General features: G+C 32.1%; 4 protein-coding genes across 4 annotated transcripts; 2 read left to right on the plus strand and 2 right to left on the minus strand.

Moving 5' to 3' along the window:
- Nucleotides 1-1,930: 1,930 nt before the first annotated feature.
- LOC25491623 (pectinesterase inhibitor 9) lies at nt 1,931-2,720 on the plus strand. The gene has a single exon (XM_013599611.3). The coding sequence runs from the start codon at nt 1,978-1,980 to the stop codon at nt 2,617-2,619; it is 642 nt and encodes a 213-aa protein (XP_013455065.1). The 5' UTR covers nt 1,931-1,977; the 3' UTR covers nt 2,620-2,720.
- Nucleotides 2,721-6,766: 4,046 nt separating this feature from the next.
- Nucleotides 6,767-7,763, minus strand: LOC25491625 (acetylserotonin O-methyltransferase). Its single transcript, XM_013599613.1, has 2 exons — nt 7,404-7,763; nt 6,767-7,063 (listed from the first exon to the last, which is right to left on the minus strand). Exons 1-2 carry the CDS (start codon nt 7,761-7,763, stop codon nt 6,767-6,769), a joined length of 657 nt encoding a protein of 218 aa, XP_013455067.1.
- Nucleotides 7,764-14,547: 6,784 nt separating this feature from the next.
- LOC25491626 (pectinesterase inhibitor 9) lies at nt 14,548-15,349 on the minus strand. Its single transcript, XM_013599614.3, has one exon. The coding sequence runs from the start codon at nt 15,330-15,332 to the stop codon at nt 14,694-14,696; it is 639 nt and encodes a 212-aa protein (XP_013455068.2). The 5' UTR covers nt 15,333-15,349; the 3' UTR covers nt 14,548-14,693.
- A 4,855-nt stretch (nt 15,350-20,204) lies between these two features.
- On the plus strand, nt 20,205-20,970 carry LOC25491627 (pectinesterase inhibitor 9). The gene has a single exon (XM_013599615.3). The coding sequence runs from the start codon at nt 20,205-20,207 to the stop codon at nt 20,844-20,846; it is 642 nt and encodes a 213-aa protein (XP_013455069.2). The 3' UTR covers nt 20,847-20,970.
- Nucleotides 20,971-21,468: the final 498 nt, after the last annotated feature.

The raw sequence follows: 21,468 nt of genomic DNA on the forward strand, positions 1-21,468 counted from the left end.
ATTTTTACATTATCATTATATGTTTTGCCAAGCAATTCATTAACAAACACATGTATTTCCATCTTCTTTTGCAGTGCAAAATCATTAATAATCCCTTCATAAAGCAACATATTACCTTGTTCTTCAATTATTATTATTTTTAACACAAATCTTTCTCCTTTGTAACTAGGGTTGGGAATAGGCCAGGCCAGGCTTTGATAGGTTTGAGTCTAGTCTACGAAAAAATTTGCAGGTCTGAACTTGGCCTATGGCCTTTCATAGGCCTATTTTTTTTGCTTGGTCTGGCTTATTTAAAAGTCTAGCCTGGCCTAAAAGCCTATTTACAGGCCTACTTACTATTAAAGTCACTAAACATTCCATTTTATCTACTTTTAAATAGGCTTAGTACCTCAAAGCATATTTCAGTGTAAGATTTGTTTATCACTACTATAAGGCCTTAAAAGCCTATTTCACCATAAAACTTTAAAGCTTATTTAAAAAGTCCACTATGAAGCCTAACATGCATAAACAGGCCGGTCCATTAGGCTTCATAGGCTTTTGTGATAGCCTAAGCCTGACCTATTTACTTAAATATGCTTTTTAAAAAGCCTAAACCTAACCTTTTTAATAAATAGGCCGGCCAGGTTTAAACAGGCCAGGTCATAAGCCCCTGTAGACCGACCTGACCTATTCCCAACCCTATTTGTAACAAACATACTCGAGAAGACATTGGTATAGAAGAGTATTGAGGACTAAATGTCGATATTATCTTAAGTTTTTTTTCTCTCTCACCATATGATAGTAGTTCTTACAAAGTATTGTTTTTTATTTCTAGTTTCTACGAGCCAGCCTGATAATCCAGGATTTAATTCGGAGGTAAATAAAACATAATCAATTATTGTTTCAAATATAATTCAACCTAAAATTCTTTCAAACAATTCATCTTTAATTAAATCTCATTAGTTATTGAAGTTCAAGCATTATGTTAAAAAAATGTATCTTTTTATTTATCTAAGCCTTTAGATAAAGTTTAAATCTTTTAACAAAAATTTGGCCAATATTACTTCACACACCACTTCACTCAAATAAGGAAAACAAGTGTTATTGACGCATTTTTTGCCGCATTTTTTGTATAATCAGTTCTTGTTGAATCAAGTGTATATTTTATGAACAACATTTTATATAAGTAATAGTTATTGTGAGTTTTTTTTTCTTGCCTTGTTAGATTAGTTTAAAAAAAAAATCTTTATATGTAGTCACCTCATAAAAATATAACTTCGCCGTTGTCGGTATCGCATCAAGTTAAACAATTTTCTTTATGAATCTAGTGTCTTTTTAATAAATGTATATGTTATAAATACAAAGTATCTACCACATTTAGTGAGATGAACTTTTCTCTCCAATCGAATTTTCTCCATAAGCAACAACTAACTCTCAAGTCCATCACCATTCGTACGTACCAGACAAATCAACACATGTTGAATATGCATCTAATAATATGGGGTTAGTAGATGTTTTTCGCCCTTGCAATTTGACCGAGTTTTGATTTACCCCTCATTTCACTCAATTAAGGCAAGTAAACAAGCTTCTTAAATTGGGATTTTACTCCTAATAATTTCTTGGTATCTCATGGAAGTGGACAATCTTTTTCTATGGATTTACTTAATCTCTATTATAATCTACACATAATATGTTAATATAATGCGTGCTTAATTAACCGACCAGCTACAATGCGTGCTTATATTCTTTCACTTCATGCTTAGTGCAACTCATTTCACGCATAATGCACTTGAATAAAGGCAACATGGGCAAAGAAACAAAATAGATTTATGTTTAATGCATGTGCGGTTTTGACCAAAAAATTTCATGTGGGAACATGTGAGGAATTTTCTATTTAAGTAACACACCCCATTAGCATTTTCATCAAACTTGAGCATTGAAAAGCTCTCTTCTTCCATCATATCACATTAACCAACCAAGGTTCAATTGTAACACAAAATGGCACAAAAATTCATTCTCACATCACTAGTCATTTTCCTCTCACTTTTCTTAGAGTCCTCCCTAGCCAAACATAACTCTCAAACAATAAACTACATTGAGTCCTCTTGCAACGGTACCCTCTACCCTACTCTATGTATTCGTTGCCTTAACAAATTTTCCAGTTCAACCATAAATGGACCTCAACACTTAGCTCAAGTTGCCTTATCCGTTAGCCTCTCAAGAGCATTGCAAACAAGAGGGTACCTTTTGAATGCGGCGAAGGAACTCAAAGCTATTGATCACAACAACAAGAGGATGTACCTAACCGTTCAAGATTGTGTGAATCAAATGAATGATAGTGTTGATCAACTTAGTCAAGCCATCAAAGAACTAAAAAGGTTGAACAAATTTAACACCATCATCAATGATAAAGTGTTGTGGCACATAAGTAATGTTGAGACATGGGTTAGCACTGCCTTAACCGACGCTAGTAGTTGTGTGCAATCGTTCCCTGGTCATAGAATGAGCAAGAGGGTTGCGACGATTAAGGTTAAGGCGAAGAATGTTGCAGAAGTAACTAGTAATGCACTTGCTTTGTTTCAAAGTTATGCTACAAGGTATCGACAAGCAGCCACGGCTAGAACTGTCAAGAAGCCATGAAAAACTTTTAAATCATAACTTATTTTATCACCCCTTGTTTGTCCATGTATATGATATACATGTTTTTTCTTCGGGTGGTTTTACATAGTTCTTTATCTAGTTTAATATTGATGTATATGAATGTATGATTAACTTCATTATTATTTATGTTAATAAATATTTATGTTGGTTTAGTTTTATATTATCGAGTATTTTCGTGCGTTGGTTAAGGTTAAATATTCTGAGGAGATCTATATTTAGTTAGCCACATTTTACATGAAGAAACTCAAAATAAAAGAAAATATATTATAGTATGATTTCTCTTTTAAGTGTTTGTTTGGTAGAGGGATTGATGGTTTTCACAAATAGATATGTGGCACATACGAATCTAAAAAGATCATTGTTATTTTTGTGAATTTAGAACTCAAAACTCACTACAAGAAATCCATGGAATTCGGACGAAACTTTTCGAGGAAGAAATTGTTCCTCGCTAAAAATACGTTTTTCCAAGGAACATATTCCTTGCTATACCAGTGTCAATTTTCGAGGAAAATCCGAGGAACTCTTTCCTCGCCATGCAAAAACAATGACATGTGGCAGAAGCACACGTTTTCAAGCTGCATTCCAAGGAAGATGTTCCTCACTAAACATGCAGCAACCCCAGTCAAATCAACATTAAATCATTGTCGGTCAACATTGAATTACGGAAGAGAAATTTTTTTCGGAATGTACATTATTGAAAATCGAAATTTGTGCGGGGAAATGGGTTGGATTAATTTTTTTTCAAATATTGGAATCCGAGGAAGAAGTTCCTCGGAATGTTCATTCAGAAAAATTTAAATTTCTATGTAATACCCACTCTTTGCATAATTTTTTCATCTATCATTTTTCTCTTAACACTTTAATTTCTACTGCTCCTCTTCATTCTCCTCTCCTCCTCTCTTAACAATTACTTCATAGCTACATTAAATTCTTCATTGTTTAGTTTTCCTTTTCATTACTAGACATGATTTATGTAGAATTTTTATGGTGTCCCAATAACCTAATGAGAAAAAAAGGCTCGTTTTGTTTGTTGTGGTTCTTTCTAAGGTTCCAAAAATTGATTTTCTATTCAAAATATCATTACCTTTGACTACTATAAGGAGCTTGGCATCAAGCATTGGAACCCCATCCAAAGTTAAACTTGAGACTAGCCATATTGATTTTGATGATGTTCGTGAACCACCTATTGCTCCAGCAATTCCTCAATCCACACAAACTACCGTGGCTTAAATGGTGAATCCAACAAATTCAAAATAATATTGGTGGTCTTTTAAAAATTTGAAATTCAAAAGTTTTGGCACACAGAAAAATAATCATAAATATAACTATTTTTTAAAATAAAATACATTCTGAGGACAAAGTTTCTCGAAAACACTAATCACTTTAGTGTTAGACTTTACAAATGCATCGGTCTGAGGCTCAGCTGTCAAATCATTATTCTAAGGACATTCTTCCTCAGAAACAAAAGTTCCTCAAAAATTTCCTCTGTAATGGGATTGCAACCCACTAAGGAGATATGGACGATTTCCAACGAATTTTTGCCTCAGAATTTTAGTACTTTCTTGTGGTGACTCACATAAATAAATTTAGATGCATAGAGTAAAAGAAATTAGCAACTAAAACCAAGTGACCTCAAACCGCAAAACAATAGAAATAGATATAGAGTTAATCTAGCAATCAAGTGTAAAGTAAAACTCACAAGCAAAGAAAGAACACAAGATAAAGAGATAAGAGAAACAACCGCACTAAGATTTGGTTACTCAATTTATCATGTTCATGCTCAAGACCACCCAATAAATGGGACACATGGATTAACATTAAAACAGTGAACAATGATTTTATTTTATTTTTTAAAAAAACTTTTTTTATATATGAGGATTTTCGCAACACAAAAATTTAGTTGTTTCTTTTATCGGGAAACAAAGATTTTTTTTTTTTTATTGAAACCCAAAGGAAAAAAGTACAAGAGATATTAATGTTGGAACAAAATTGGTTTGTACAATTCCTCTAGAGTTTTGATGATAACAAAGTATTAAAAAACAATTGAATATGTTAATATATGTTCAAGTGTGCAAGATCACATATTAAAATTTAACAAGGACTGAACATGTATTATAGTAAAAGATCTGAAGAAATGTCAACTAAAAGCCAACACCTTGGATCAGATGAAACGAAGCTACTTAGAGGTGCATCATACTCTAAAGAAGACAAATTGTACTATCAGAATCTTGATAGGGACAACTTCAAAAGTGGACAAATCTCGTAAAATCTAAATATGAATTTTTTATTTATTTTTTCATTACTGATAGTTTATTCTATCCTCACATATCTCTGTTATGTTTTTCTTTTACAATTGTTTCTCTTATGTTGATCATCAATAGAGATCTTTTTAGGGATCAATAGAGATACAATCGAATCGCATTTTTGATAAATACTAAACAATTAATTAATTATACTTTAAAACGTGTAAACCATAAAGTTTGACCAACAATATTACTTCATACACCACTTCACTCAAATAAGAAAAACAAGCTTCTTAAAATGGGAATTTACTCCAAATCAGTATAAATAGTTTCCTCGTATCTCATCAAGGTGGACAATCTTTAATATGGATCTAATGATTATCTATTATATTCTACATCATGGTACTATAATGCATAATGCATGCTTAATTAACACAATAACGCGGATGCTAATATGATATGTTTCTTTGTCCTAGATGTAGAACGAGTAGCTAATATGGTTCTTTAATGTATCAAAATATCAAACTAGTCTATAATTGTTTACTTTGCTAGTCAAAAAAGTCTTTAATATTAAAATGTTTCATTAACTATGTCATATCAGTTTTTCAATATACTTACTTATTGTGATAAGAGTCCTTACAAATACTTACTTATTGGCATTTCAATCCAATGTATGAAATGAGTTATTGTGTGTATTGAGATATCAATTAAGTGTCATAGACTATTTTGATAAACAGATTGCACAATCAAACACTATTTTAAAAAATTTATAGAAAGACTATCATGATTACTCTTTACACATTCCAAAATCAAAATGACTATTATCCCATTTTTTTACACGATAGTCCTATTGTTTCTGTTCTTGCTTAGCGCAACTCATTGCACGTGTAATGAACTCAACATGGGATAATTACAGCAAAAAGAAACAAAATAGCTAAGCATAATTGCATGTGGGGATTTGACCAAAAAAATATTGCATGTGGGAATATGTTAGGAAATCTCTATATAAGCAACAAACCCCATTAGCATTTTCATCAAATTTGAGCTTTGGAAATTCTCTTCTTCCATCATATCACATTGATAAGTAAAACTATGGTTAGTTGGTTGGTTGGTTGGCTAGGTAGTTAGCAGTTAGTTAGTCTAACCCACCCCTATAAATAACTTTCACTATTATACTATTCTATAATCGTTTTCATTTTAATTGAATATGAATTACAAGGATTATTTCTTATTTTCTACCTATCAAGCCTACTTCTCCTATGAATTTCATCTTCATCTATTCGATCCTATCATTTATGACATTGTATGAGATGTTGGATTGGAGAGATTGAGTGTTTGTTAGGTATTACCATTAAAAAATTATAGGGTTAATATATGTTTACCCCTATGTAATATTATCGATTTCCAGTTTACCCCCTGTAAAAAAAATTGTTTAGATTCAAACCTTGTAATTTGAAGATTTTTTTTATTTTGGACCTTCATGGCATCAAATTACAAAATTTAAGGTACTTTCGCCTCTTGTAATTTGAATAATTAATGTATCCGGTCACATTTATATGTTAGATACATTAGGTATTCAATGTACCTAAAAAATTATTTTTTTGCTTATAAATGTGACCGGAGGGAGTACACTATATCACTTCACAGTAGTAAAAACAATACTTTATGGAAGTCTACAAGAAATTCATCCATTGGACTTGTTACAATCACACTCCAACAACCAATTTCACTAAATGAATAGCCCCATAGAATAAGCAACCAATTTTATTCCTTGTGATAAAATATTAATCGAACACAATTAAATAACTTAAAGGATTACATAATATATTTTGTCCATATTTGATTTTGTAGACAATAAAAGTATAGTTTGCCTTGTGATAATTTTAGCAAAAAGCCAAAATTACACATTGTACAGCATTGATAGATTTCACAGTGCATCCCTTAAATCCAGCCATTTTGATCACATATTCCCACTCTTTCAGGGTACGTTCTTTGCCATAGTTAGTGTGTGCCATCATCACCATGTCTAACACTAACCCTACATCTTTATACTTGTGGTTTCCTCCTTCTTCAATCACTGCTTCCACGATAATTACTCTTCCATTGTCATTTGGAATAGCTTCCTTACATTTCTTCAATATTTGGATGCATTCTTCATCCCCCCAATCATGCAAAATCCGCTGCAAGATAAATCCAAATCAAATTATTAGTACTCCTTTTAAAATATTGTTCATATTGTAGTGGGATTGTTTCTATTTTAATGAGATTTAGTTAATATTTTTAAATAATATTGTAATAAAGAATGAATTTGTAAACACAATAATTTAAATGAAGTGTATCATTGGAAAAAAAACCTTACAACAAAAATATATTTTCTATTAGCTTAAAGCAGCTAAGTTACCCAACTTTAATAGAGGTTTCTCAATCATGTTTTACTGAATCGATGTAGAGAAATATATGTCAGACATTATTTTTTTTCCACCAATTGTTGAATCGATGTAATGAATAACTTTTTTCAACAAGATTTGTTTTTAAATCACCGGTTGTTGAAGATGTTAGAGAAAGTGGTGTTTGAACATAGTAAGGATAGTTTTCATGGTTGGTAGATATGGTTTTGAATATCTTCCTGTGTATTAGGAATCTCATGATGCGGTTAAGATATGAAGGATTGCATCCTAGAGTTGATGATAACTCTAATAGTGACATTGGTTTCCCATGCTTTTCAATGGCTTCAGCTATACCAAGTTCAATTGCACATTTCACCACAGCTTGGTCAGCAAAACCAAATATGTATTTCCATATTTCCACTTGAGCTTCTGCTTCTTCTTTCTCATTCTCATCCTTCTTCCATGTTATTACCTCACTTTGTATTTCTTCCATATATATTTAGTCAAATTTCTCTTAATTACTACTATAGTTGTGTGACTTTGTTTGAAACTAGGAACCTTCATTTATATAAGTTAGCAACATATGACTTACGATTTTGGTCCTTTCAAAAATTTGGCGATTTCTTTATGGAAAATGTTAACAAGTGCCCTAAAGGCATAGTTTAAACTTATAAAAGTACCAACTTTTGCATTGGAAATTGTACGATTATGACTTTAACAAATGTTTTACTTATATTTTCAAAACATATTTTCCTTTATGGGTTCCTTAAACAACGCCCTTAAAACACTTATTAACAAGACCCTTTCTTTATCTATCTATTTGTGAATGGAGTAAGTTTTGCTTGGTCACAACCTCAAGAAAATGATATTTGGATACAAAAATGAAAAAAAAAAATTAAATGATAAAAAGCGATATAACTAAATTATTTTTCTTTTAATTTTTTCATAAATATGTGTCGAAATATTTTTTATTTGAGGTTGCGTTGCAAATTACATTTGAGGTTAATTTCAACTAATCAAATTTTAAAATTCTTTATTCTAAGGCCTACACTTCATCAATTTACATATAGGGTTACGTCTAGGGTATAGTATTGAGAAATGATATTTGTACAACCATTATGTGATATTTTTTGGACAACTTTCTCTCTCATACTCACATGAGATTCTTATTCTCTCTCTTCCTTTTTCTCTCTCCATTGTTTTTGATCAATAAGAAGAGGAAAAAGCAAGGTTGTCACCAAAGTTGTCATCAATTGGATGTACAAATATCACAGTATTATATTTTGAGTTAGTTAGGGTGGGAATTGGTCCTTTGAAAGAATTTAATGAGCCTTTGTTGAAGGTGTTTTTGTAGTTTTAGGGAGACCTAACTTTAGGCGAGGTTTCTTGTTTATTTGACATTCGATTGTATGGTCCATCTGATCTTCTCATAATGATTCATGCTAAGGGCTCGAGTGTTTCTTATTGTTGGATTGTTTTGGTTTTGTTGCTTTGCTTTGTTGGTGGGTTCCTCAGGAGATTTCGATGTTTTAGGATCTTTGTTTTTTGATTAATTTTCGCGCGTGCGCACCCGCTCACACAAATTCAGAAAACAAATTCCTACATGACCATCTCTCATTTTCTTTAGAGGTACATGACCATCTCTCCTTAAATGTTTATTTTCAAATAAAACTATATGGTTCGATTTTAATGTACACGTTTAAATTGATTTTAATTTTATGATATTTTTTTACTTGTTTAATTTTTCTGTTAATCAACCGGTTATCAAAAGAAGGGGACTTTGATAATCCGAAGTGTGGTCGAAAGATCAGTAAATTCTGACCAAGAATTGATATACATCCTTCAAAGATTTTTTGATAGAGCACCCCCACCTCTTGTAAGTAAACTAGCAGTACTAATGAAAAAACAAAATGAACTTTTATATGATAATACGAATGACTCTAAGGTTGCAATAAGAGGAAATTTTCATAAATCTGCCACCATTTATTAAAGAATTATGCTAACAAATGTCATTAGAGCACTTGTTAAGAGGAAATGATTGTCTCGCGTGAATTTTTCCTCCTGTTTTCTCCTGCGAACTAATCTCAACCATTCATTCCTTTTAATGACAGTTGAGCTCATCTCAACCCTCCATTCAGTTTTTTTTTTTGTTTGGCTAGATCCCTAGTTCATTTCCTTTCATTCTTTCCTCATGAGAATCCCTTCCTCACACACAACTTCACAAATCCATCTCAAGCAAACTTCCTCCCAAACCCATCTCAACAGCGGCTACTTCTATTTTGTGACATATCCAACTTTTCAAATAATTCATGTCTCCAATTCTTACAGGTATTTCACAAATTAAGTTAGAGTTGTAAACCAAGCGATTTCGTCCCTAATATCCACGACATCTGGTGGTTGACGACGAGATTGGAGGTGATTTCAGTGTGGATTTGGTGGTTTAGGGTTTTGAGATGGAAATTGATTTTGGATTTGAGAGTGGGAGAAGGAGACAGAATGAGGAGTGTACCTTGGGAAGAAGCGTGGAGAAGGAGAAGATAGGAAATGAGTTTTGATAGAGAGAGACTGGAGAAGAGATGCTACAGAAACTGGGGTTTGTATTTGTTTTCCTCTTGTTGATGCTACAGTAATTGGAGTTTATTCTATATATTTGATAGTTTAATTTCTAATTAGAAATTCGTGTGAATAACAAAATATATGGTTAAAAAAAATCTGAGTTTTTTTTTAAAATGATGAAGATTATATGAAGATGAAGAAAAGGATAAAGGAAGAAGATGAAGAAAGGTAGAATAAATTAAGTGTTGGTGGTTCACTGGAAGATATAGTAGTCTTAAATGATTCAACGGTCGTCTTTTTTCAAAAAATAGATCAAACGATTTAAATTAAAAAATTTAATAAGGTCTATATATCAAAGGGTTGAAATTAAAAAATTAATATGATCTATGATGGACCACTCTTAAGATTTAGTCCACCATAGACATTTGGTGTTAAACTTAAGATTCAACCTCAATTCTTTCGAACCATTCATTTTTTATAAGATCTTGTTAACCATCACGATCTATTTCTCGACCAAGGTGATACTTCGGAACATGGTTTGGCAGAGACAAAGTTGGACACCGTCACATAACTCACTAAATATGTGTTTTATTATGTGGTTATCAAAAATTGATTGTGAAATAATTAATTTTGAGAAAATTGAATTTGGTTAAAATTGAGTTTAATGTAAGAATTAATTTATGTTTGGATACATTAACATAAAAGTGATTCCAAAGGTCAAACATTATTAAAGCAACCCTCAAACTATTAATTTTAAATAATAAAGATGAAATATATTTTTGTCCAAATGAAAACTTGCACTTTGCTAACTTGAACTTTTATGTTTTTTGTTGGTTTAAGTAAGCAAATATTCCCTCCGTCCTAAATTATAAGCAAAAAAACAAAAATCACACTTATTAAAAAAACTAAAGCATAAGAATTTGTAGCATAGTTTTTTGTGTTTTCTTTGGAATAAGTTTCATGGAAATATGTAAAAATAATTTTCATTGGCAATTGGTTATGGAAAAAATAAAAGAGAGAAAATTAAATGTAATTTGTATTTAATTTCATGAGAATAAGAAAAAAAATATTGGAAAAGATGATTTTTTTTAAAAACAAGATTAAATAGAATAAAAGTTTGTCTTTTTTGCTTATATTTCAAGACGGAAGGAGTATATATGAGTGGGGATATTTTGACTCCAAGAGTAAGTATAATATCTTACTCTAGATCTTGACATTTAATTCCAATATTAGTTAATGGCTAAAATTAATTGATATGATAGATTTTAATTCCATTTTTTATTGTAGTCAACACTTATCACCACAAAATAACAAAACAATAAATGTCTTTTAATTGCATGATTTTTTTTTCTTCTTCCATGATATTAAGTTGTAAATAGCAAGCTACACCCACTATTTTTTTTTATTATCAAAAACCATAGTTTGGTTCATCATTGGCACATATGTCTAAGGCTATGCGTCATGGTAAGTATAATTTAAATAATGTTTTTTAAATTGTGTATATTTGCTTTATCATATTGATCATGATTTTAAATATATTTTTTTTTAACAAATCAAAATAGATTTTATAACCAGAAGTGATTCATCTCGCACAAGGTGTGCAAAAGAGAATCACTTGAAAAGGATATAATTGTCAGCTCACCGGTGCCATGAATACAGACACCGTGATTTCAAAACCAAAACAAAGAAGATTACATAAAAATACCCATACAAGACATAGGGTGTTGCCACCAATCATGGCAAAAGAATGCAACCTACCTTTAAACCACTAGAATGAGAGTAATTTCACTATGTCAGATAGAATACCAATGGATGTAGCCTTCTGAGTAAAAATGCGAGTATTCCCCAAATATATTGATTTTGAATATATTGATTTTGATTGATACGTGGTGGAAGATTTCTGGACATAGTGTGCCAAAGGTGGAACTTGGGTGATTAATATACCAAGTCAAACTGCTTCATGATCTGATTGTGAAGCGAGTTGGAGTGACTTTGAAAGATTTCATACAAAAAATAGGAAGAGATCACAGCATCAAAGGTTGAATGATTTTTTTTTTTTTGAAAAAATCAAAGGTTGAATGATATTATGTTTGTGCATTACAACTTACGTTTAAAAAATAGGTATGTAGTTATTTTAAATTTTTACCTTCAATCATTTACATTTCATTATATATTGTCATTTGAATATCACTTCTTAATTGATATCTTTCTCTTTGGTTAGAGCATCCAACAAGAAGTGAGCATATAATCATATTGACTATGAGGGAATAGAAAATATTGAGTGAATTACTTATAAAAAATTAGCACTAAATGTATGATTTATTTATTTAGTATCTAGTTCAATTAGTTGAACTGCGAATCATAGGTCACAACGGTTTTGCTTTCGGTTCGGTTTGAAAAATATTGCACACAACCATGAACAATTATCTAGTAGATATAAAATCAAGTTAGTTATAATTTGAAACCTTATTTATTTTGGATCTATGTTGATGTTAGTCTATTCTGAAATTAACCGTTCTCTCAATCAATGAGACACAAGAAGGGTGGATAGCGTTAAGTATTGTCATACATCGTTCGACTCAAATGAAAGCGTCGAATTCACCCAGATAAAGCTCTGAAATGACGACGACTTAAAAATCATGTTCTTTATATTTGGTCGGTACAATTTACAAGGACCAATTAAATTAGATGCTTTCTTGGTCAATTTTTGTTATGATATTCGGGAAAATTTGATTCGATACAATACCTACGAAGAAATCAAGGCTTACATGAATATACCCGATGAAGGATTTTGTTTGTGTTTAATTATGTTGTTGAAATTTTTATGTTTAATGTATGTTGTTGTAGATATTGATTTACCAGCATTTTTTTAACAATTTTCTCCAGAGTTCATATTATATAATCTAAAATCTGTTAAAACATTCATTTTATAATATCGACGATAAATGAACAAATTATACGAACGTACGGGTCTTTACTAAATATAACAGAAACACTAACCCGCCAAACAAAAATTATCATGTTACATCCCCGCCTCTTGTAAGTAAACTAGTAGTATTAACTATAACAGAAACACTAACCCTCCAAACAAAAATTATCATGTTACAATTGTACGAAGTGTACAACCACTATCTCCACTACTCTGATTTGTGTCTGCAATAGGACAAGAACAACAGCCATGCATGCACCAGTGTTCCTCCAGACTTGAAATGGATTTGAAATTAATCCTTCATAGGACAATAACCAAATCAGGCAAAAGATCATTGGTGATTTGATCAAGCTTCAAACGACTCTTTTTGATATGCTGGCAATCAACAACGTCTCTTTCATACCTCTATATAAAGGAGTGAAGACTTGAAGATTTCCAAGAGACTCAACAACAATTTAAAAGAGCCAAAACTCTGCTGAAATTGTTCTGCATCAAAAGTTCACTTAGAATTTCTTATCAAAGTTCATATCTTAGAAATTCTAGACTCTTAAGAGTCTGTATCTGATTTGTATTGTGAACACCACTGATTGTATATACAGTGTTCAACCTCAAACATAGTTATTTGTCATTCTGTTTGAATAGAAGTCACTTGCAGTTGTGCTTGAGTATAGGAAGTCTCTTGATTGTGTTCTTGAGCATGGGAAATCTCTTGTAGTTGTGCTTGAGTAGTTTTAAGTCTCTTGCTAGTTTTAGCAGTGAGCAATTGTAATCAGATATTACATTTTTTAGTGAACTCTCCTTGAAAGTGCAAGGGGGGCAGGACTACTTCCGGTTTGTGGAAGGAACTTGTATAATTGTTTTGTGTCTTTCTTCTCTCGCTCTGTTTTATCCGCTGCATTTAGAATCTGAACATCACTTCAAAAGCAGAACTCAATCTGCTTCTGATCAGTGACTTCAGTAAGAGAAAACGAAGAAAAAGCAAACACAATTCAACCCCCTCTTGTGTTTTCTCACCTTCAAAAAGGAGAACCAATAAAGGTCACAACATGTTTCCCAAGATTTTTTTTAATTTTTCTCATACTATTATGTTATTATACTTTTTGTCTCCATATTTGTATTATGTGAACTTCTAAACACCTAAAATTTTAGGCTTAATTACACCTATTCTTAACTAGAATAATACACACTTTGTGAAAGTACACTATATCACAGTAGTTAAATCAATACTTTGGTGGAAGTCTTCAGCCTCTAAAACATGTCTACTCCTGAGAAGGATACTTCAGCCTCTAAAACATCCAACAACACCTCTTAGCCCTGCACTTCAACCTCCGATAATAACTGCTTTTCTGCAAGACCTGCATCCTTTAATGGAGATGCTGCTCAATTTTTCTAGTGGAAAAACAAGATGTACTGCCACATATAGGCATTGATGATGAGCTATGGGACACTATTGAAGAAGGTGTTACGTTTGAAGTTGACGAAGATGGAATTGTGCCAGATACGAAGTGTCTAACACATGTGCAAAGGAAGATCTATAAAAAGTATCACAGAGTGAGGGGAATGTTGTTGGATGTGCTACCTCTTGCAAAATACACGAAGGTAGTGAAGACTAAATATTTTCCCTGCACTCGTTGAAGACTTTATATTCTAATATATAGAAAAGAAGATTTTATGTAGCAATATACAATAATCGATCGAGATGTGGCTAGCTAGAAGTCCTCAGATTATTTAACCTTAACCAACGCATGAAAATACTCAATAATAAAATTAAACCAGCATAAGTATTTTTATTAACATAAATAATAATGAAGTTAATCATATATTCATACACATCAATATACCCTAGCTAAATAACTATGTAAAACCACCCAAAGAAAAAACATGTGTATATACATGGACAAACAAGGGGTGATAAAATAAGGTATGATTTCAAGTTTTTCATGGCTTCTTGACGGTTCTAGCCGCTGCTTGTCGATACCTAGTAGCATAACTTTGAAACAAAGCAAGTGCATTACTAGTTACTTCTGCAACATTCTTCGCCTTCACCTTAATCGTCGCAACTCTTTTGCTCATTCTATGACCAGGGAACGATTGCACACAACTACTAGCGTCGGTTAAGGCAGTGCTAACCCATGTCTCAACATTACTTATGTGCCACAACACTTTATCATTGATGATTGTGTTAAATTTATTCAACCTTTTTAGTTCTTTGATGGCTTGACTAAGTTGATCAACACTATCATTAATTTGATTCACACAATCTTGCACGGTTAGGTACATCCTCTTGTTGTTGTGATCAATAGCTTTGAGTTCCTTTGCCGCATTCAAAAGGTATCCTCTTGTTTGCAATGCTCTCGAGAGGCTCACGGATAAGGCAACATTTGCTAAGTGTTGAGGTCCATTTATGGTTGATTTGGAAAACTTCTTAAGGCAACGAATGCACAAATCAGGGTAGAGGGTACCATTGCAAGAGGACTCTATGTAGGTCATTGTTTGAGTGTTATGTTTGGCTAAGGAAGACTCTATGAAGAGTGAGAGGAAAATGATTAGTGATGTGAGAATGAATTTTTGTTCCATTTTGTGTTACAATTGAACCTTGGTTAGTTAATATGATATGATGGAAGAGGAGAGTTTCTCAGGGTGGATGAAAATGCTAACGGGGATGTGCTGCTTATATATAAAAAAAATTGGTCAAAACTGCACATGCATTAAACATATCTATCTTGTTTATTTTCTTTTCTTCTTGGCCCATGTTACCTTTATTCAAGTGCATTATGCGTGCAATGAGTTGCACCAAGCATGAAGTGAAATCCATATTATAACAAACTAAGCACGCATTATAGCTGGTCGGTTAATTAAGAACGCATTATATTACCATAATATTGATGTGTAGATTATAATAGAGATTAAGTAAATCCATAAAAAAGATTATAATAGAGATTAAGTAAATCCATAGAAAAGATTGTCCACCTCTATGAGATACCAATAAATTATTAGGAATGAAATCCCAGTTTAAGAAACTTGTTTGCTTGCCTTAATTTACTGAAATAACACCAATGATTACCATCTTAATTAAATATATCTTATCTTATTAGATTCATGTCCAACATGCGTTGATTCGTTTGGTATGGATCCGAATGGTGAGGGACTTGGGAGTTATTAACATAAGACTTGAACTTTAGTAAATCAAGTTTAATTAAAGATGAATCATTTGAAAGAATTTGAGGTTGAATTTTAACCGAAATAATAATTGATTATATTTTATTTACTTTCGAGTTAAATCCTGAATTATCGGGTCCGACTCCTCACTCCTACAAACAAGAGATAAAACAAAATAAAAAACCATATTTTGTAAAAACTAGTATCATCTGGTTAGAGAAAGGAAAAAGTTTGTTACAAAGGAGAAAGATTTGTGTTAAATAAAAAATAGAAAACAAGGTAATATGATGCTGTTTTATGAAGGGAAATATATGTACCTTGAAAGAATTAGGGATTATTGATTGATGATTTTGTAGTTGGAAAGAAGGTACATAATGGAGTTTTTAAGGCGATATAAACGGGTCATTGTCCTCTGAAAAAGAAGATGGAAATACGTGTGTTTGTTAATGAATTGCTTGGCAAAACATATAATGATAACGTAAAAATGAAGGTTAGAGTGTTCCATCCAGGTCACAAAACTTGGATTAATAAAATGAAGCTACTTTTGAAAATTGGCTTCAAATTTGTGGTTTGGAAGAACAGAGAAATCGTGACACGATTTTGGGAAAACGTGACACGATTTTCAAACTTGCTGGGTACGTTTTCAGGATAAGGTTGGTCGTACCTTGGGTCGTACGCACCAATCGTGCCACGATTTGGAAAACGTGACACGATTTTGACAGCTGAAGACTGCTATATAAGTGTTCTTGTGCAGATTTTGAAGGAGAGCTTGAAGTGAGAGAAACTTGGATTACAAAGGAGGTAACTTTAGGGTTTAGTGTCTTTGTAGTGAGGATCTCTTGGGTTGGGAAACATTTTAAACACCTTGGATAGTGAGATTTCACCATTGGAAGGATCAAAAGTTTCCTTTTGTGTCTTCTCTTAGGGTTCATCATTGAGAGAGTGGGAAACACAAATTGGTAGAAATTAGGTCTTGTTCTTGTGTAAGCTTGCAAGCTATTTTCTTGTAACACTTTCATCATAGTGGATAGGAGAGCTCCTCTCCCCCATATTAGATCATATTGGACCGAACTGGATCAACAATCTTTTGGTGTGTTTGTTACTTTCTTTCATTGCTTATCTTTGTGCTTTGTTTATGCTTGTGGTGTTGCTCTGCATTAAGTCTAGGTCTGTTTTTGTTGTTGTTACTTGGAGACACTTTACGATTACCACTTCCTTTACTCCACACATCTTTGTTATTCATTGGTGTGATTTTTACCGGAATTCACAACAGCTACCAATCTGGTTGCGAGGAATGAGTTAGACTAATACTATAAGCAACGATATTTGAATCTCGACTGTGAGAGATATGCAAATGCTTACTATTGGATGTTGAATGTTGTTTTTCTTTTAAAGGAAATGCTAACGAGTGTCCTTAGGATATTTGTTAAGAAGTTTGAAATTAAATTTTATATTAAGAATTATATATTTAACACATCGAAACAACAAAAGGTTATTTTTATTAGCATGACCCTTTTGTCAGGGCCGGTCAAACAAGTTTCAAGACCTAAGATGAATTTAAAAAAGTAGTCCTTTGAAGCAAATATTTTTTTGTTAAAAAAAAAAGCAATTATTTTTTATTAAAACTATTATATTTTTTATTTTTATTTAATTTGTTCTGCAAAATAAAAATTAGTTATTAATTTAGCTACTTATTAGAAAAATACATTTATGGTCCTCGTGAGCATAGCTCAGTTGGCAAGGACAATGCATTATTATATGCAGGGGTCGGGGTTCGAACCCCGGACACCCCACTTATTCACTTTAAAAGTGAATTTCTAGCCACTAGGCTACCTGACCAAAAAAAAAAAAAAATACATTTATACTGAGTAGAAGTTTATGATTCATTTGATGGTGATAAAAAAAAATTATATTATCATATTCATTTAAGTGCTAATGTAATAAGACAACAACTAGATAATTAAAACAGCAACTTCAATGATTGTGCCTCTTTCAAAAAAATTCAAGAATTATATATGTCAATTCTTATAAAAAAAAATAAAAAATTATCCAAGTTTGTTTTTTATATGCAAAACACACACATGCAAAACAACAATTAATAATACATAAAGAAAAAAATTGGGGAATGCAAAACACACATGCATTTGATTGGTTGTGTTCAGGCCATTTTTCATTCAACCATGCGGTTCAATTCAATTTGCAGATTAGGCCACTAATTCAGCCCACATACTAATGGGCCAACCAGTCACTGCCCCGTTTTTTAGCGGGTTAGGCGGAGCGGACATCCTACTAATGGCGGGTTTAAAATCTCAAACCACTCTGCTAAAAATGGCGGGTTAAATAGGACAACTCGACGGGTTCAACTCATTTTGTCATCTCTAACACTAACTCATCCCACTAAACACTCACTTGACCCTTTTCTTCTTCTTTTTTTTCGGTTAACTTTATATATAAAAATATGTAATCGTTTCATTTAAAACAAAAAAAAAAAAATATTGTATTGCTACCGTTTCTTCTCCAACTTGATCGTCTAGTCTTCATCGTCATTCTAGTTTCTACCGTTGTTTGCTATGGAGTTGAATCTCTATGTTTATTTTTTTGGAGTTAGACTCTATTTGAAGAATCTTATGTTTATTCTTAATAATTGATGCACCTTCTGTTTATGCACCTTAATGGTATTTTGAATTAATTATTTACTGTTGTAAACTAGTAAATTGTTGCAGCCAATATAATCAAAATTATTGACAAATTTTTTTAATTTTGTGTTGTCTTGCAACAAACTGAATCAACCTAAACCACATTGATTTGGTTGGTATGATTTATAGCATGTTTGCCTCAGCGTTGGGAAACCCACGTTTTGAACCTACGTTAGACCAAAAGCTTCAATTGCTAGCTTTTAAAAATCACGGTAGTTTTGCCTTGGAAATCCCCTAGACTTGCTTTTTTGCTTGCAGACCCAACCCAAACAAGCACTTAGTGTTTTTTTTAAAAAAAAAAAGTCAACTAAATCAAACCAAACTGCATATTTTTTATTTTACGATTTAGATAACTTTTAGAGAATTGGCTAATTGTTTTATGAAATTTGTAAAATTGCTAATGAAGGCAAGTACAAGACAAAATATTCTCAAAGATTGTTTTTTTAACCAATTGGTGCTTGACTGATTGGCTTCATCATCTTACTCAATATAGAACAATGCTTTACATGGCGACATTTGATTTAAACTTCCTTCTGCTACCTCTATTGTATGTCCTTGGCGATAAGCTAAGTACTTTTTTTTTTTCTTTAACCATCTGATTCTCAAATAAAGTAGACTTTGGTAATCCGGTATTCAACTCAGAGACGGATGAAATCTGATTTAAGATTGTTTTAATCAAAATTTGAATACATTTTTCTTTTAAATGATTTGTCGTCAACTAAAACTCATTTAACTAATTATTCAAATCACATGGTAAATACATTGTTTTTTTAAACATATGTGACACACAACCCCAAATATATCTTGATTTAATATGTACGCTATTAAACCATATAAGAACCTTTATTAAAAAAAAAACCACATAAGAACCTCTCCAAATAAAAACCACATGAGAAGCAACCAAAAATAACCGTAATTTGAAGTATTTAATAAAATATATAAATATCTTTAACAAGTTGTTTAGTAAACTTATGATTAATATTCTAAAGTGATAATTATTTTAAAGTAGAAAAAAATGGAAATAAGAGACTTTTTATGAGATATAGAGTCATTTATTCTACCATGTCTATCTTATGTTGACCATCAGAAGGACTTGATCAAATTTTTAAACGTGTGATACAAAAGTTCGACCAAACAATATTACTTCACACACCATTTCACTCAATTAACGCAAACAAGCTTCTTATATTTGGGATTTTACTCCTAATACTTTCTTGGCATCTCATCAATCTTTTCTATGAATCTAATTATATCTCTATTAAATCTACTTACATCAATAATGCCTGCTTAATTCATAATCAAAATAATAATGGGTGCTTAATTAACCGACCAGCTATTATTAAATTGATTGTAATAGTCATATTGTTTCACTTCAATAAAAGCAACATGGGACAATTACAGCAAAGAAAAGAAACAAAATAGTTAAGCATAAATTGTATGTGGGGGTTTGACCCAAAAAACTTGCATGTGGGAACTCTCTATATAAATAACAAAACCCATTAGCATTTTCATCAATTTGAGCTTTGGAAATTCTCTTCTTTCATCATATCACATTTAAGTAACATATCTAAACAAGGTTCAATTGAAACCCAAAATGGCACCAAAACTCATTCTAACATCACTAGTCATTTTCCTCTCACTCCTTTTTGAATCCACCCTAGCCAAACATAACTCTCATACAATGACCTATATAAAGTCCTCTTGCAATGGTACACTCTACCCTGATTTATGCATTCGTTGCCTAAACAAGTTTTCCAAATCAAACATAAATGGACCTCAACACTTAGCACATGTTGCCTTATCCGTGAGCTTCTCTAGAGCATTGCAAACAAGAGGGTACCTTTTGAATGTGGCCAAGGAACTCAAAGCTATTGATCACAACAACAAAAGGATGTACCTAACCGTGCAAGATTGTGTGAATCAAATCAATGATAGTGTTGATCAACTTAGCCAAGCCATCAAAGAACTAAAAAGGTTGAATAAATTTAACACAATCATCAATGATAAAGTGTTGTGGCACATAAGTAATGTTGAGACATGGGTTAGCACTGCCTTAACCGATGCTAGTAGTTGTGTGCAATCGTTCCCTGGTCATAGAATGAGCAAGAGGGTTGCGACGATTAAGGTGAAGGCGAAGAATGTTGCAGAAGTAACTAGTAATGCACTTGCTTTGTTTCAAAGTTATGCTACAAGGTATCGACAAGCAGCCACGGCTAGAACTTCGAAGAAGCCATGAAAAACTTTAAATCATACCTTATTTTGTCACCCCTTGTTTGTTCATGTATATGATACATGTTTTTTCTTTGGGTGGTTTTACATCGTTATTTATCTAATATTGATGTATTTGAATGTATGATTTACTTAACTATAATTTAATTTAATAATACTTATGCTAGTTTAATTTTGTTATGAGTACTTTCATTCCTTGGTAATGGTTATATAATCTGTTGTTTTTGGATTTTCAAACTGTTGTATTTGGATTTCCAAATTCTATTGTCTATCGAAGTTGTTACTAGGTTGAGTCACGACCAGGTCGCTCTCTTTAAGACGTTTCGTGGCGCTACCCAAAATTGTGCAAGACATACTATCAACCACGCCGCCTCAAGGATAAAACAAGCTCAGCTACAACTGTTCGATTAACTACTGCACTGTAGAAAATCGTTCGAGAATTACACCTCCAAATATGGTACTAAGACCACTCTTTAATACTGAAACCACTTTAATATGGTATTGTTACCACTCTGTTATGGTTCTGAGACCACTCAAATATGGTGTTAATACCATTCTAACTTTAAGTTCTCCAAACTATCAATATGGTACTACGACCACTCAAATATGGTGATACCACACCATTTCTC

The sequence above is a fragment of the Medicago truncatula genome, chromosome 4, assembly GCF_003473485.1.
Source record: "Medicago truncatula cultivar Jemalong A17 chromosome 4, MtrunA17r5.0-ANR, whole genome shotgun sequence".
Classification (NCBI taxonomy): Eukaryota; Viridiplantae; Streptophyta; class Magnoliopsida; order Fabales; family Fabaceae; genus Medicago; species Medicago truncatula.

Bases quoted from the DNA above. Each gene is read 5' to 3' on its own strand.
- LOC25491623 (XM_013599611.3), top strand. From the start codon at position 1,978: ATGGCACAAAAATTCATTCTCACATCACTAGTCATTTTCCTCTCACTT.
- LOC25491627 (XM_013599615.3), top strand. From the start codon at position 20,205: ATGGCACCAAAACTCATTCTAACATCACTAGTCATTTTCCTCTCACTC.
- LOC25491625 (XM_013599613.1), bottom strand. From the start codon at position 7,763: ATGGAAGAAATACAAAGTGAGGTAATAACATGGAAGAAGGATGAGAAT. The intron at 7,064-7,403 runs GTTGAAAAAAGT...TTTATCTTGCAG, and splicing joins GTGATTTAAAAACAAATCTT to CGGATTTTGCATGATTGGGG.
- LOC25491626 (XM_013599614.3), bottom strand. From the start codon at position 15,332: ATGGAACAAAAATTCATTCTCACATCACTAATCATTTTCCTCTCACTC.